Genomic DNA, 18,442 nt, shown 5'->3' on the forward strand with positions numbered 1-18,442 from the left:
GGGTGATAGGAGGAGTGCAAAAGGGGGTTTGCTGGACTACATGGTTAATTAGAGGAGTGGATCAATAGTGTGTACCTGGTTAGAGGCCTGCATGGATAGTGCATAGACGATTGTACACTGCATATGTCGGTGCCCGGGTCATTTCATGAGTACATAAGTAGTGACTGGATGATTACAGTGCTGTAAAGAGAGTACACGCTGAATTTATAAGTGCTTGAGTATTGGCGGAGTGATTGTAAAACTACATACTGCTCGATGGGTAATTGGAAGAGTGCATGGGGAGTGACAGGGGGGATTGCTGTACTGCATGGGTACTACCTGGATAATTAAAGGAGTGAATCAGTAGTAGTGTGTAGCTGGTTAGAGGTCTGCATGCATGGTTAGTGCACAGAGCTTTGTCGCAGTGCATATGTTAGTGCCTGCATCATTGCATGCATACATGAGAAGTGACTGGATGATTACAGTACTGAAAACAGAGTGCATGGGGAATTTACAACAGCTTCGGTATTGGCAGTGCATGGTGAATTTAGAAGTGCTTGGGTATTGGCACAGTGATTCCAAGAGTATATACTGCTGGATGGGTGATTAGAGGAGTGTATGGTGACTGACAGGGGGTTTGCTGAAGTGTATGAGTACTACCTGGGTAATTAAGGGACCAAATCAGTAGTCTGTAGGTGGTTAGAGGTCTGCATGGCTAGTGCACAGGGGATTGTAATAGTGCATGTGTTACTGACTGGGTAATTACATGAGTACATAGATACTGACTGGATGATCACAGTAGTGCAAAGAGTGCATGGTGAATTTATAAGTGTTAGGGTATAGTCCGAGTGATTGAAAACTACATGGTATTGAATGGGTGATTGAAGGAGTGCATGGGGGTGACAGGAGGATTGCTGGAATGCATGGGTACTGCCTCATTAATTGGAGTGAATCAGTACTGTGTAGGTGGTTAGAGGTCTCCATGGATGGTGCCCAGATGATTATACCAGTGCATGTGTTAGTGTCTGGGTCATTGCACGAGTACATAGGTAGTGACTGGATGAATACAGTGCTGCAAAGAGTGCATGGTGAATTTATAAGTCCTTAGGTATTGGCAGTACATGGTGTGAATGGTTGATTGGAGGAGTGCATTGGCACTGACAGGGGGATTGCTGGACTGCACAAGTACTACCTAGATAATTGGAGGAGTGAATCAGTAGTATATAGCTGATTACAAGTCTCCATGGATAGTGCACATAGTATTGTCGCAGTGCATGTGTTAGTGCCTACGTCATTGCATGAGTACATAAGTGAATGAATGATTACAATGCTGCAAAGAGTACATGGTAAATTTATAACGGCTTGGGTATTGGCCAAGTGATTGAAGAAGTACATGTTGCTGGATGGGTGATTGGAGTGGTGCAAGGATACCGACAGGATGATGGCTGCACTGCAAGAGTAGTGCTTAGGGCAGTAGTGGCCTGTGGTTGGAGTGCTGCCGGGTGCTGACATGGGGTGGGGGAGGAGAGGGTGGGGGGTAATAAACTGCAGAATACAGCCCCACAGAGGTAAGTACATAAACAAATCCATAACACTAATTTATTTGCGCACAGTGCATTGCCAAATGCGATGCAACGTGCTCAACAAAATTATTTGTATTTCTTTGTTTGTGTACTTATCTCTGTGCGACCGTATTCTGCAGTTTACTACACCCCACCCTGCCCCTCCCCTGCCAGTGCCCGGCAGCACTCCCACCACGGGCCACTACTGCATACAAAGTGCCTGAGTGATAATATCTTTACAAACATATCTCACACCTTACTTTTGTGCTGCTGCTTTACCATTTTACAACTACTTATAATGTTACACCTAGCCAAATATAAAGCAGGAACCATTCACATGTCTCTGCTATAAGTCTCACCATATTCCTGAAAGCATGCATGAATATATCTATACCTTAACACAATGTACACCTCATAAATTCACATAACCAACTTCAAATTTAAATCAAACACTAAAAATTATGTGGTATATTTAAACTATACCTCTCTAAACTCTTATAAAAACTAGTCTAATTACTAATACTTTAACTGAACATATACACTACCAACTTGAAAGCAACACCTAAAATTATGTGGTATACTACAAATGTACATATCCAGACACTCTAACAAACTACTATAATCAGTAATCCATTTTCCAAAATACACAATACTATACAGAATCTATATTGAACAACATTTCAATACAACATGTCAAAGTTCATGATTTATATTTTACCTTTAAAAACAAAGCCAACACATAATAGACTTCACAAATGTATCTCACCTTTTAAATTGATTTGTAGATTATGAAGTATAAGAAAATCTGAAAAGATTTTCTTATGCACACAATCAATTTGTATAGCACATCTCAGCAAAGCAAAACCAAAAATGGCAACATTTCCCCCTCTATCTCCACACATATACATGTAAATAACAAATCACATTGCTTCCCAGATTATTTCAAATTCTAAAACACATTTCTATTGGTTACACTTATCAACCCTTGCCAAATGACTTCTAACTGAACCCAAACTGCTGCTGTAATTTTATGACGTCGCGACTCCACCGTGCTCTGAAAGCGATGGCACTGCGAATCCATACTGGAGTTCCAAAATATATTACAAATAATTTTAGCACTTTTTTTTTTTTTTATATCCTCACTTCTAAACATACAACTGAATTGGAAAATCTCACTGCCATAACATATATATTTAATATTTATAGCAAATTATGTTTTAATGCCACAGTTAACTTTCAAACCTCTCCCCATTCTGCGTAATACCTGTTTCCATAGTAACAGTTCATGGAACACTCAACTGAACTCGCAGGTCACAAGTTCAGCACATATTTAGGCTCACCATACAAAGTTGCAAATAGAAACAGCAGGTGTGGTTGACTTTACAAAATATGAGCTTATTCTATCTACTGTACCTTTCTAACATTTTTTACTAACCAATAAGAAACATGCTATTAAAACAAACATGCACCCTATTTTTCACTGTACAATGTTCTTACACAACCAATCATTACTCTTCTTTTTCAAAACCTGCATCTTATCCACCAATTTAGATACCTCTCCTTATTCTAGCAACTGCCTACTTCAGCTACAGACATCTTCTCAGTGCATCCAGACTTTCCTTCAAGATGCTTAGAGTGTGGATTTTGGGACACAGCTATGTTTTCTGGTGCAAAAGGTATGCTGAACACAGAGGTATTGACAAAGATCTAGCTTTACCAAATGTGTACATTAAGTGGATTGGACAAAGAGGATTAAAGTGGCATCAGTTAATGCCTCTGGTTAATCTTTTTACATCTCCAAGCCCCTGACCTCATGATTGTGCACTGTGGTGGCAATGACCTAGGCGCATTGACTGGGGTAGGTCTGGAAATGCTAATGAAGGACACCTTTGCCAAATTTATGTTGCTTTTCCCCCAAACTGTCTTTGTATACTCTAACATATGCCAAAGACAGAAATGGAAGTGGTCCAATCAATTATGTCCTCAAATTGAGAAAGCTAGAAAAAATGTCAATAAAGCGGTTTCTGCTTATCTCAGAGACCATAGAATGGGCTCCATATACAACAACAATCTGCGTTTCGATATGGATGGCATCTACAGGAGTGATGGTGTACACTTCACAGATAAGGGAAACCGAGTACTTCTCAACAACCTAAGGCTCTGCATCGGCACTTGCATGTAGCTACAAAAATCTCCAAATAAAAACAAGGGCTCTTTTTAGAGCCACCCAACAACTCAACATATAATCTAGCTTTACAATTTTTTAAAAATTATTTATGCTTGGAGTCGCGCACCCGTCGCGTTCACACTAGGGGGCCGCGCTGAGAGCCAACATACAGCTCCCCTTGCCCAAAAGCAATCCTGCTTTGCTTCATTGAACCGGGAGCAGGTTTTCCTTCTCTCGCTTCAACGAAGCAACCAGGGTTTGCTATGACAGTGTGCGTGACATGCTTCCACCCTCTAATAGCAAACAACAATGTCCCAGGGGTGAGCTCCCTGGGACATTGCAAGAGCCGGCCCTGCGGAGTGGTGGTCCCCAGGGCCATCAAGGGCTCTAGCAGGGGAGCTGCGTGATTTTTCTCCCTCCATTTTCAAAACCCCTGGAGAGGTGGTGTTCCCCGGGGCTTCGGAGAGAGCCCGCGAAGCCACCCTGCATATTTAAAGCCCCGGGGGTGGCGATCCCTGGGGCTTGGGGGGGCCTCCGACGCCCCTCAAAATTACAAAACAAGCGCCAGGGAGTTGGTCGTCCCCAGGGCAGCGGAGGCCCCGCAGGCCCCCGCAATATAATTATAGGATTGGCCCCGGAACCTGACCCACCCAGGGGCTCATTTAAAGGAAGTGGGGCAGACCCCGCTTCATTTTTTTAAAATGTTTTTCTTCCGGATTTGCGCACCCAGCGAGCATCTGACATTTTTATTTTTAAATAAAAAATAATTTTTGGGCCTGGGGGTCCTTGTGAAGCCCCCGTGAGCAGAAGTAGGGGGTCAGGGTGTTTCTACCCTGCCCATTTTTCTTCTCTTTTAATCTTTTTTGACTGTTTTCTTGTGACTCTGTTCTACCGAGTCACAAGATGGCTGCCAACACTTCCTGTTTTGGAGTGTTGGCAGCCAATCACATTGAAGCTCATGGCCATAGCAGCCAATTAGTGAAGCCCGTGGTCAGGAGGGTGCGCGGACCCACCGCTGCACCAGATATCGAAACATTTATTTTTTTAATTTCCCAGCAACTACTGAACGGTTTTACACAATTTAAAAAATTGCGTTTCTGAATCAAGCACTATCTATTTGCCAAATTTGGTGTAATTCCATTCAGCAGTTCAGGCTGTAGCCTTGCCTAAAGTTTCCTATTGGAAAATTATTTTTGGACTTTTTACTTTTTGAATTTCTCAGCAACTGCTGAACGGATTTACACCATTTAAAGAAAGGTCGCTTTCTAAACCAAGCTCTACCTTTCTGCCAAATTTGGTGTAATTCCGTTCAGCAGTTCGGGCTGTAGCCTGTAATAAAATTTCCTATGTGAATTAACAAGGAGAAAACACTTTTTGGGACCCCCCTCTTTTCTCGGCCCCTGCTTGTCGAATCACCCCCAAACTTTTAGGATAGGAGCTGACCTGGATAGACCCTTTTTTTTTTGTGGAGAATTTCGCGAAGATTTGTCAAATTACGCCATAGTTATTAGCACATCAATAAATGCTTTTCCTATGGAAACTAGGTTCTAACTATAACTACCTACTGGCGACCGCCAGTAGGTAGTATACATATCACACTTGGCAAATGCAACTGTTAAATGCACAAATAATAATTGTAATAAACAAGCAGCAAATAATACTAGACATCCTTCAAGAAATCAGGTGTGTGTGTGTGTGTGTGTGTGTGTGTATATATATATATATATATATATATATATATATATATATATATATATATATATATATATATATATATATATATATATATATACACACACACACACACACACACACACACACACACACACACACACACACACACACACACACACACACACACACACACACACACACACACACACACACACACACACACACACACACACACACACACACACACACACACACACACACGATTACTTTGGATGTGCACATTCACACTCACTGACACATTACAAAGTCGATACTCAAAAACTAATCACCTCACTGGTTGCAAACAATGCATCTCATCCCACTCCGGATTCGGGATTTACAGCTGGGGTTAAGAGCCTCAGCAAACCGTGTTCTGCTGTACCAAAGCAGATGTGTCCATCCCCATTCAGATCCCAAAAATTCGGGTTTCTAAGTCAACAAACCTTAGCTTTAGAGACTCAAAACACACTGCGCCAAGGAAACTTACTGGAATTAGCCACCTTCCATTCAAGCATTCCAAAGGCGAAAGGAGTTCCCATGTTCCCTCTGCATTCTCATATGTTCCAGCCTTTATCGTAACAAAGCTTACAAAAGACTCTGACGGTACATTCAACAATAACAAAGCATCCTTGAATGTGGATAACCAAAACAGTTTGAGCACTCTGGGTGCCTGCCTGTGTGCACAAAAAGCTCAAGCAAAACAGAGTCAGAATTCAGGATGACATGAGGCCATGTCAAAGCCAATAGTAAGAACATCAGAATACTTCCCAATGTACAACACAATGCACATTTCAGCACCAATGCTCATAACACTGCACTTTGAGACCGAAAAGTACATTCCACATCTTTCTCTCTCTCTCTCCTTTCAAATGCACATCCCACTCCTTGTGTTCTTGGCAAGCTGTTCTACTCTGACAGCTCCCACTTTAAAACTATGAAATCTTCAAGGGAAACGAGGCATATGCAGGATATACATTCATGCTAGGGTAAAATGAAACCCCAAAGTAGATAGATATAATGGTAGTCCAAAGTAATCACGTGATGTCAAACTATAGGAGTGCATCTAGCACTACACAATTCTATCTTGCCTCACAACTGCAATGGGTGGCAAGGTGGCTGGTGGGGCTACAGCTGAATAACACTGCCATTGATGTCTCGCTTTGGTTGTTAGCATACATACTCCCACTATTCCACCCCTGTGCTAAGCGCAAAACACCTGAACCACTACTATTGGCAGTTACATACCAATGTTATTGTAGAAGCCTATACATCACACACTCAGTACTGCCCTACGCACCAGCACTGCCACTGCCGGGGGAAATGGTGTCACAACATCCACAGAATTGTCGGCCTGGCTGGAAGATGGAGCCCAAACACTGGGAGACCTATACTAAGATGGGGCGCTCCTCCCATATGACACTGACTGAACTGAATGTCTTACCTACAGGCCAATTCCTACTGTATCAATCTCTCCTTGTTGCCCTGTGAGATAGGTGGGGTGATATGACCACAGAGCTCCCCATGCACTTGACCATACAATACTTACATGTCATGGGGAGGGATAGACCTCTCACTAAATGGGTTGCCAACTCGCTGCATTACACGGTGATGTCGTTCACACCGCTTAGTCAGCATTAGGAGATGGACAGAGTTCACCCTTTTGGACAAGTAATGGACTGAGGTACTAAGTCGCCCCGGCAATGTCCCACGCAATGCTCTTTCGACTCAACCAACACTACATACTTCAAAGTGCATACCACACCCCAGCGAAAATAAACACATTCTTCAATCGAGCAGATGCGGAGTGCCCCAGGTGTCAGCTCCTGGATGCTGACCTTCTCAACATGCTTTGGGTCTTGCCCAATCCTAAGCAATTACTGGTGACTTATCAGCAATGTCTTAGCAGCCTGTACTGGCTGTACCTAGGCGTGCACCTGGGAAGAGTGCCTGCTGCACCTCTACCCTGGAGGCAAGTGACTTAAAGTTACCTCCCTCTTCCTTGACCTAGGAATGCTGACAGACGAACGCCTGATCAGAGGTGGAAGTCGTCTGAGCCCCCCCCCCCCCCAGCTCTACTGTACTGGACAGTCGGTCTTACTGTGGGCCTGGGTGGAGGGCGTGGCATTGAGCACCGAAGACACACGGGGTCTCTACAAGGACCTTATTGCAGCAAACTAGGACACCATTCTACACAGCTTCCAGGGAACACAACCGGGCACTGAGCATGTAACTCCCCCGGCCTCCCCGGTGGATCTGGTGGTTGACCGCGCATAACCTACTCTGGCGCATCGGAGTACTAAGGGTCGGGTGTTGACGGGTATCATTAAATCTGCCAGTTCTCTCCCCATCCCCCCCACTCCCTTTGGGACTGTTCCAGTGGAAATCCCACGGTAATCTCGCTTTGGAAAATCTGGGAAATGTGGCACCATTACCTCTGATTACCGTTACCATGATTTCCACTTAAGGTCGATGGATCTTTGCCACCGTTTATGACCAGAAAGCTCCTACATAAACATGAGCAATTCATAAAATGCAAATAAACATTTTAGCCAATAACGAGAGTTGGGAGTAGTTTCAAAGGGATTTATTTTCCTATCAAAATTTAAGAATCTGACTCTTCATTCAGTAGTCGGGTATCAATCCGGTTACAGAATTGATATCAGAAAAACTAAGTTAGCACAAAACATCATAATTTGCAAACAGCTCATTCCATAAAGGAAAACATTTCTATTTTGAGCCAATGGGGCTCAAAATTATGTGAGTCTGCACTCCTGAAGAGTCCTGGAAGCAAGAGTGAGTTAGCATTTAAGCTGTTTCAGTCATTAATATTTGCAGAATCTCCCATGAAGAGAAATCCAGCATAGATCAAATTAGCCTTGGCAAAACCAATTAGTCAAAGCTCAAATCAGAATGGTACGGAACCTATGTTTAATCTGCCTACGTCTGCTCTCCGTTCTGCTATCCAAGGTATGCCCTCTCCTTCCCTCATTTCTGCGTCGGAGTTTGAAACTCCTCTGCAGCCTGGCGTCTCTAAATCGGTCTCTCAAAGGGCTCCTAAAGTCTTCCTGCCTGTGTTCTGGAAAGTGTCCTCTCTCTGAAACTCCCAACTAGGAACGCGTTTATCAAAGCATGTTACAAAGCATATAGCGTGACTTTCTCTTCCTCCAACTGCAATCCAGCATTCTCCAACAGGATGCCTCCACCCATCGGCCGATTCATACGTCATCTCTGACAGGCAAAGATCCTTCCCACGGTACATTCTGCATCTTATTTAATAGAATTTCATCTCCTAACCTTCCTTTTAAAACCACATTTTATTTCTAACTACACACATGAGCTGCAAAAGAACCTTTTTCAATTAAGCAAGAAACATTAAATGTGGTAATGCACCATTAAAATACGTGTTTTTCTGTTCTCACTAAAGCAAAGCATTAAATGAGGCTTTGTTCAACATTTCCAGCAACTACAGAGATAAAGCTCAGACCGAGGTCACCGCTGTAAATTATCCCACTGTTCTCTTCACACGGAGAGAAAGATTCCTTTGCTTATCTTGAAGGTCAAAAGAAACTCTGAGAGCAAGAGCTGAGTTTAAAAAAATGATAATAAAACTGACACAGAAAGCAGTCCCGACTCTGGGTTCCCAAACTCCATTTTCAAACCAAGAATGTCTTCATTTGGGTGGGGGGTGTCCACCCCCTACCCCCGCCACCCCCCAAAGCTATTGTCCTGGTAGCTCAAGGCACCCAGCAGAGCTGGACGTGTTGTCCGGGCCTATACAAGAGTGGAAGAAAGCAGTCTGAATGAAGTGGGCATGTGTCTAGTGGTGAGGAAGTGTTTGTTAGTGGGAGCTCTGTTTATGGAATTCACGGTCTTTGTAGGTCTCAGAGATGCTCCAAGAGGCAAAACCATCTCCTATATTTGGTTGGGTGGCAGGTTTTGCCTGTGGGTGCTCAGTCCCTTTCTCCTGGGCTGTGGCTCATTTTTTAGGGTAGACGTGTGACCCTGGAGGGGTGTGAGCATTTGTCTTCTGCTGAAGGAGCATGGATGTGTCTTTAACCGGACATGGTCTCAATATCGGCTCAGTCTTGGGCAAGGAAAAACTCTGGGGTACTTCAATTACAGTATGTCTTTGATCCGGTGGCATTGGGGTGGTTTTCACTAGGATACTGATTTAACTTGTGGCATAAGGGCAACTGTAACTCTTGGATTTGGGGCTTGAGGGGACAGTTTGTAGTACCATGGTTTTATTAGAGTTATTTGGCCCAATTCTGTTTTAGATTTCTTAACAGATCATGCACAGTGCAGCCCTGCACAGTGTGGTGACTTTTGAGCTAGATTACATGTGCCCACTTAAACTCTAGACCACCTATTCTGTAAGGAATCGTACAAGGATATTCTGCTTATAACATCTTTTGTTTTTCCTTATTTCAGGCATTCCTTGCTGGACACTAGCTCTGCAGCCCACACAAAGCCAAGCTGAGTTTCCCCCAAAAGCACCATGTATGCGGTGCACAGTGTGGAGAAGTTGTACCTTCGTATCCGAATAGAAACTTGTGATGGCAACCCTTTCATGCACCGCCTGGTTTTCCCTCAGACTCTTCAGAACCAGACGCCGATTGTGTCCATAGCAGAAGGAACTCTGAGCAGTGAGCAGAGCTACATTGAAGATGTTCCTCAGGGTGTCAGTGAGCAGAGCTACATTGAAAATGTTCCTCAGGGTGTCAGGGAGCAGAGTAAGGGGGAATCCTCAAAATCCACTCCAGTACAGCAGAGACAAGTGACTGGGCAGACGTCTCTTCCTTCATCGGCAGTGTCACTTGAAAGTAGAGCAAAGCTCCAGGTCTCCTTGGATCAGGGAAGTAGATTGGACTATAACTCGACGATACCAGGATTACACACTCTTCGAGTAGTGGAGAACCAGGAAGAGACCAAGAAGAATGATGCAATGCCAGAATATTCTTGTGAGGTACAGGAAGCTGTCACTAGTGCAAGAACAGAGCACACAGGGGGGAGAGACACGATGAGCTTATATGATAATGATGGTATTAGGCCAGATCCTGTCCTGGAATTGTTTGCACAGGGCAAAAACAGTATCTTGAAGGACTCCAATGTGTACACCTTGCCAGTACAGGATTGTGAAAGCCCTCTGCAGGAAGTATGTTGTGGAATGCTGCAGGAACCCAGTAAGGAGACTCCCACACAAAGTCTGCGAACTCCAGTCCATTACTCCAGCGAACCGGTCTCCCCCTTGCTGCCTAGCCCCAAACTGCCACAGGAGTGTTACATGGTTTCTGATTTGGCATACAAGGCTGCCCATACCAGAAGTCCACTGGGTCCAAAGCGCTCTAATAGCCCCATAGATAGCACCACTCAGCTGAATGACTGCACAAATCAAGAAACACAAAGCCAGAGTGAGATGTTCCACAACTCCAAAGTCTTCAACTACCCCTCTCCCAGTTCTGTAAAATCCTACCCAACAATCAACCCTTGCTACATCAAGACCACCACCCGCCAGCTCAGCTCCCCCACTTATCCACCCAGCTGCTCCCCTATGCCTAGCACCAACTTTCAGTACCCTCAGGAAGAGGTGGCCGGCTCTTTGCCAGACCCTGGCATCCAGAGTAAATGCAGAGCAGACAAGCGAAGGAAGAACCACGCAGTCAACAGCATGTGTCGGCTGCACAAGAGTAGTTCGATGGACTTGTCGGAGAATCCTTCTGATCACAAGCGGCAGAAGAAACAGTCATTTGACCTGCTGGAGTGCACTGGTTTGGGGACTAAAAGCCTGTCCATCACCAGGAAGAAGCATTTCCCGATGGTGCCCTCTGTCTTTCCAAACGTATTTACTGGTAAGTTTAACAGTTCAAATGGAAGGGATGGGATTCTTTTCAAAGTCTTCAAAGTTTGCCTCGTAATGTTATTTTGCAATAAAATCCTACCCTTTGCACCAGAGCTCAAAAAAGAGAAGGAGGTTCTCACCACATACTTCGCTTGGGAACCAGGGGCTTGTGGGAGAGCACCCCAAACATCCACCTGTCCAATGGACTAGGATAATTGGAAGAGTTCACCTTTTAAATAAAAAAGCGTTTGTACTGACAAACATTCAAAAACCGAATAGGGAAACGGCCTTTTATATCACAGCTCAAACCACGCTATGCCTTAACAGCAAGGTCCGAACCACAGATGATTCTTTACAACGCATTCCTTGATCACGCAAGTTGTTAGGACTACTTACATTAAGGAAAATGTTTTTGGATTGATGTTGGACTTTAAGTCAATCACTTTCCCTACTGTCTCACAGACTGGAGTTGGAATAATAAATTATGCTATTTGTTAGAAAACCCCGGGCAACCGGGGTTAGCAGTCACCCGGGTTTTCCCAACACACACTGTGGTAGCTTGGCTCGAGCGGTAAGGAAGGCACCGTGTTAAGCGTACGTCACACCCTCACAATAACCATGCGTTCATCCATTCCAAAAACGACTCTACACCGTAAAAATTTATGAAAATATCTGTGTTTATCTTGTTTTCTCTTAGTTGCAGGTTAAATTAATAATAACACACTTACAGTACACAAAGCTTCTTCTGTAAAAAGGGTAGGTCAAATAAATAAGCTCAGATCAGAAATAATCAATGAATAAATAGATGTGCATAAAATACATAGGCAAATAAATACTGCGAGGGAATAAATACTGTGAGACAATAAATACTGTGAGACAATAAATAGGATAAATACAAAGAATACAATACTCTCAATAACTATAAGCCATCAGTACACTTTCAAATCAGGTCACATTTGTGAGGTACTATGGGTTGATTCGGCCCAATCACAGCTTGTGGTTATGTAGATGGCCTGAGGGTGTCTCACCTAGCTTGGATAAGGCTGAGGCTAAAACTGAGGTAGGTCAAGGGTAATCTAGGAATCTGGCTCTCCCAACCTACACAACCCCTCACACAGGTCACTGTATCAGTCTCAGTCCACCCCTGGCACTCCCAGGCTGGTCCTAACACCTCTCTAGCCCCTAGGATGGTCTCTTAGGGCTCCACAGGGCCTTAGGCGCCCTCTATTTCACTTACTGCCCTCTTTATGAACTTCCGACTCCGCCGGAGTCGTGTCGACGCCGAGAGGCGGTTCCGGTTCGATGTTGCTAGCCGGCCTCGGCTCGATGTCAGTTCCTGTTGACGCCGTGAGGCGGTTCCGGATCGATGTCGGCGGCGGCCTCGGCTCGATGTCGGTCTCCCCACTTCCGGGTGTCTCCGGCGTGCGACCTCCACTCCCGACCTCCGGTGCTCTTCCCTTCAGGTTCCGGCGACTCCGGAGTGCGATCTCCACTCCCGACCTCCAGTGCTCCTTTCCTCAGGTTCTGGCGACTCCGGAGTGCGATCCCCACTCCCGACCTCCAGTGCTCCTTTCCTCAGGTTCTGGCGACTCCGGAGTGCGATCTCCACTCCCGACCTCTAGTACGTTTCTCCTTGGTCCCGGCGGCTCCGGAGTGCGATCTCCACTCCCGACCTCCGGTACGCTTCACCTCGTCTCCGGCGACTCCGGAGGGCGGACTTCACTCCCCCGTCGACGCCACACACTCGACCTCAGGTGTCTTCCCTCCTCGACCTCTGGTACTCTCCACGACCTCCGTCGGCGCCCTCTCTCGACCTCTGGTGGCTCCGGGTACGACGTCTGCTTTCCAGTCAGCGCCGCTTCTTCACCTCCGGCCCCAGGTCTCTAGGCTTCTCGACGTCGGACTCCAGGAAACCAATAAACAGGTCAGGAACTTGCTGTTCTTCACTTCCAAGGCCTGTTCCGGCTGTTCAGGTCCTTTGTGTTGGTTCTTCTTGACTTTATCCCACACAGGGCTCCAGGTTGGGCTCAGTCAGTAGGGACTAGTATCAAGGGTGGGTTTATGGACCCCACTCCAGGCACAAGTTTCCACCCCTGCTGCCTCACTCCTTCCTCCTTCAGGTTTTTGCTGCTCTCCCTTCACCAGTCAGGTGCCAACTGCTGCCTTCCAACTGCCAACTGTGAACCTGAGATGGTTTCCCAACATTCCAAACCTGCCTCCCTCTGTCCCAGGGTTCTAGAATGTTCTGGAAGGTACTAGTAGGTTCCAGTGATGTCACAGGTGACAATGGGTGGCCACCATTTTGTGTCTCAGGCCCTCAGACAGAAGTTCCAGGGGTAGGGAAAATGGCTCCCTGACCCTGCATCAACACTAAAAAGTCTGGTGGTTCCCAAAAAGGAAAAATTCTAACAGGGTTTGAGGCAAAAGTGGGACAAAATAAATAATGATGAGGAGGGACCACCCAAAGGGCTGACAGGTCTAACACGTGTTCCCCCCCCCCCCCCCCCAGCTGAAAGTGGGGAGAGCTACCCATCACTAAGGCGGAAATACCTTGAGAGACCGTCTGCATTGGCGTGGTCCACTCCAGGCCGATGTTCCACCTGAAAGTCCATTCCCTGTAGGGAGATAGACCACCTTAGCAACTTGGGATTCTCCCCCTTCATCTGCATCAGCCAACGAAGGGGTCTGTGGTCGGTCTGAACCAGGAAGTGCGAGCCAAACAGGTATGGCCGGAACTTCTTCAGAGCCCATACCACTGCAAAGGCTTCACGCTCTATTGCACTCCACTTCTGTTCCCTGGGAAGTAGTCTCCGGGATAGGAAGACCACGGGTTGATCCAGACCCTCTTCATTGAGTTGCGATAATACTGCCCCAATGCCATGTTCCGATGCATCCGTCTGGACAATGAACTCCTTGGAAAAGTCTGGGGCCCTTAAGACCGGGGCCTCGCACATGGCTTGCTTCAGTCTCACAAAGGCCTGCTGACAAGCCTCCGTCCAGACTACCCGTCGAGGTTGTTTCTTGGACGTGAGCTCCGTGAGGGGGGCTACAATGGTACCGTATCCCTTCACGAAGCGGCGGTAATATCCCGTGAGGCCCAGAAAAGCTCGGACCTCAGTCTGAGTCTTGGGGGGTTCCCAGGCCATGATAGCCTCGATTTTCGCCTGGAGGGGTTGCACCGCTCCCCTACCCACCAAGTGTCCAAGGTACACTACCGACCCCTGCCCGATCTGGCATTTACTGGCCTTGATCGTCAATCCAGCTTGTCTCAGGGCCTGGAGAACAGCTTGCAGGTGACGCAAGTGATCCTCCCAGCTGTTACTGAAGACGGCTATGTCATCCAGATAAGCAGCAGAGAAACTCTCCATTCCAGTGAGGATCTGGTTCACCAGACGCTGAAACGTGGCAGGTGCGTTCTTGAGCCCAAAGGGCATCACACAGAACTGGTAGTGGCCATTGGGCGTGGAGAAGGCTGACCTTTCCCTTGCTCCATCAGTCAGAGAGATCTGCCAGTACCCCGAAGTAAGGTCAAAGGTACTTGGATATTGGGCAGCTCCCAGCCGGTCAATCAATTCATCCGCCCTCGGGATCGGATGAGCATCAGTCTTAGTTACTGAGTTCAGTCCCCGGTAGTCCACACAGAACCTCAGTTCCGGTTGGGCATCCGGTGGTGCAGCTTTTGGTACTAACACCACCGGACTGGACCAGGGGCTGCTGGAAGGTTCGATCACTCCTAGCTCCAGCATCTTAGTGACTTCACTGTGAATGCTGGCCTTCACCTTGTCTGACATCCGGTAGATCTTGGACTTCACAGGTGGGCTGTCTCCTGTGTCCACATCATGGACGCACAGGTGAGTCCTACCCGGAACAAGGGAGAACAACGAAGAGTACTGTCCCAGGACCTGGCGGCAGTCCTCCCGCTGTTCAGGAGTTAGAGATGGGGAGAGAATCACTCCCTCCACCGACCCATCCTTCTCTTGAGACGCAAATAAGTCGGGGAGAGGCTCGCTTTCCACGTCCTCTGCTCCGTCAGTCACCATCATCAATATGACTTCGGGCCTCTCGTGGTGGGGTTTGAGGCGGTTGGCATGCAGCACCCGTAGGGGCTGGCGAGGGGTCTTAAGATCCACCAAGTAGGTAGCCTTACCCTTCTTCTCCAATACCTCAAAGGGTCCTGACCAGCGATCCTGGAGGGCGCTAAGCTCTCCTGGTTCGATCACCCACACCTTCTGGCCAGGCTCCAACTCCACCGGGTGAGCGTTGTGGTCATACCACGCCTTCATTACTGCTTGGCTGGCTTCCAAGTTGTCAGAAGCTTGCTTCCACAACTTAGCCATTTGGCTCCGGAAGGCCAGCATGTAGCTCACCACATCCTGGGGAAGCTTTCTGGGAGTTCTTTCCCATCCGTCTCTCACCAGGTTGAGAGGTCCACGTACAGGGTGCCCATACAAAAGCTCGAAGGGGCTGAAGCCCACTCCCTTCTGTGGCACTTCCCTGTAGGAAAACAATAGACAGGGTAGGAGGACGTCCCATTTCCTCCGCAGGCCTTCAGGCAGACTTCTGATCATGCCTTTTAAGGTTTTGTTAAACCTCTCCACCAGACCATTGGTCTGGGGGTGGTAAGGAGTTGTGAACCGATAGGTCACTCCACACTCCTTTCACATGGCCCGCATGTATGCTGACATGAAGTTGGTCCCCCTGTCGGACACAACTTCCTTGGGAAAACCCACTCGGGTAAAGATTCCCATCAGGGCCCTAGCCACAACAGGTGCTGTTATGGTCCTCAGAGGTATTGCCTCTGGGTACCGTGTGGCATGATCCACCAGAACCAGGATAAACCTGTGACCAGCTGTAGTCTAATGGACCCACAATGTCGATGCCCACCCTTTCAAAGGGGGTGCTAACGACAGGAAGTGGTTCCAGGGGAGCTTTCAGCTTCACCCCCGTTTTCCCACTGGCTTGGCAAGACACACATGTCCGGCAGTAGGTATCGGACGACACTTTCATTCGAGGCCAATAAAAGTGTGGGACAAGACGGGCGAAGGTCTTGTCTTGCCCCAGGTGTCCTGCCAAGGGGATCTCGTGAGCCAACTCCAGTAGGAAGGCTCGATAACGTTGAGGGACTACTAAGGCTCGTGACGATCCATGTAGGGGTGCCTTGGGTTCACTGTAGAGGAGGCCATCCTCCCAGTAAACGTTGTAGTTCCCCTCAACGTTCCCTGCCGCCTGGGCTTCGGCCTGTCGCCTCAGTCCCTCAAGGGTAGGGCACTCCCTCTGGCCCTTGCAGAATTCCTCCCTGGTCGGCCCTCCCTCCACGTGCCACTCGGCCGGGATGGGTAGGTCCTCCAGTTTGGTAACATCCCCCACCGCGGACTCCTGGTCCACCACCTCCGGTGGCCTATCCGTCACACGGGGCGCGGATGCCGAGGCAGGCTCCTCCTGTCCTCGGTTCTTCCCTTGGTCGGCAGCTGGCTGGGCCTTTGTTCCAGGCTCCAGCCGAAACGAACTCCCTCTCCGGGTAGTCGCGGACCTTGTGCTGACACAGGCCCAGTCAGGTGTACCCAGCATCTCAGCAGGAGTCCGGTATTCCACCTCCTTCCAAGCATTGTGCTCCATGTCATTCCCCAGCAGACAATCGACTGGCACGGCAGGGCTTACGGCAACTCGAAGTGAACCTGCAACCCCCTCCCATTCAAAGGGAACCTCGGCCACCGGATAGTGGCCTGTTCTGCCGTCAGCCATCGCGGCTGGGTGGAGTACATCGGGAATTACCTGCTCTGGAGACACCAGTTGGCTACGTACCATAGTCATACTGGCTCCTGTGTCTCTCAGAGCCTCCCCTCGTTGGCCGTTGATGGTGACCCACTGCCCATACTTTACGGTATTTGCGGGCACCTGGATCTTAGGAACCATCTCCCGTTCTCCCAGGGACACTAAAGTGACACCCGCCCACTCCCTTCCCTTAGTTAAGGGCATCTCCTCCCCGAGAACTGCACTAACTACTCCGGGGGCCTTTCCTCCAATGGGAGGGGGTGGTCTTTTCGGGCACTTCGCATCTCCCTTATAGTGTCCAACGCCACCGCACTCGAAGCAATGGACAACCCTTGGCTGCTGACTCTGGCCAGGATTAGGGTTTCTGGGTGGGTTAGCCCTAGGGGTGAATCCTGTTCCCTTCCCTGGGAAACTATTTTGGGGGCCTTTAGAGAACTCCTTTTTCTTTTCCCCTCCCTCTTTCTTCTGGGGGGCGCCCTGTCCGGCCTTTTGAGTATCCCCTCCAGTCCCCCTTGTGGACACCCGGGTACTAGCCCAAATGTCCGCCTCCTCAGCAAGCTTCCGGGGATTGGTCAGCTTGCTATCCACCAGGTGTTGACGCAGTTCAGGGAAACATTTTTTGAGCAGGTGTTCCTTCAACATTAAATCAAACAACCCCTCGTAGTCCCTCACCTCACTGCCCTGAATCCAACCCTCTAATGCCTTCTTCGCATAATCCAGGAAATCCACCCAATTCTGTGTGCCCAGTTTGTGGCTACCCCGGAACTTCTGTCTGTATTTCTCGGGTGTTAGTCCAAACTTTCTCACGAGCGCCACTTTCATGGTGGGGTAGTGGGTCAGCTCATCCTGCTCTAGGGCCAATAATGCATCCCTTCCAGCTGGAGGCATGTACTTGTACAATCCCCCTCCCCAGTACTTCTCTGGAACCCCATGGGCCCTTAAAGAGACCTCATAGGCCGCTAGCCACTTGGCAATATCATCCCCTGCACTATAGCTAGCTACTATGTCTTTCGACAGATAGGGTTTGGGTTCCCTGGTGATCTCTCGGTCTTTGCTGCCACCATTAGGAACAGTTTGTTCCCCGACTCGTAAGATCTGGAGATCCATCTCCTTGAGCCTCAACTCGTGAGCCATCCTCCGTTCCTCCTTTTCTTTCTCCAGCTCCGCTAACCTCCATGTGAGCTGTCTTTTCTCCCTCCGGTCAGTTAACTCTGCTTCAGATAAGCCCCCGCTAGAGACAGTGCTGCCCTTCCTGGAAAGTGTTCTGGGCCCCGCTAACCGGTTCCCCACCTCAGATTGGTACAACCCAGCCCCCTCGCTAACAGGCTCTCCATCCCTGTCCTCCTGCTCAGCCTTACTTTCCCGTCGTGCCTCCCACCAAGCCCTCAGGCTGGTCTGGAGCTCACCCTT

At 48.0% G+C, this 18,442-nt stretch overlaps 1 protein-coding gene across 4 annotated transcripts in view; it reads left to right on the top strand.

Annotated features, from left to right (window-relative positions):
• LOC146821271 (uncharacterized) overlaps positions 1–18,442 on the top strand; it is an 838,501-nt gene that overhangs the window by 92,018 nt on the left and 728,041 nt on the right. For all 4 annotated transcript variants that reach the window (XM_085612209.1, XM_085612210.1, XM_085612207.1 and 1 more), the window contains exon 3: positions 9,853–11,270. In XM_085612209.1, coding sequence (XP_085468335.1) covers positions 9,920–11,270 — 1,351 coding nt within the window. In that variant the 5' untranslated portion in view covers positions 9,853–9,919. The remainder of the gene's footprint in view (positions 1–9,852; positions 11,271–18,442) is intronic.

Source organism: Triturus cristatus, chromosome 6 (assembly GCF_964204655.1).
Source record: "Triturus cristatus chromosome 6, aTriCri1.1, whole genome shotgun sequence".
NCBI lineage: Eukaryota > Metazoa > Chordata > Amphibia > Caudata > Salamandridae > Triturus > Triturus cristatus.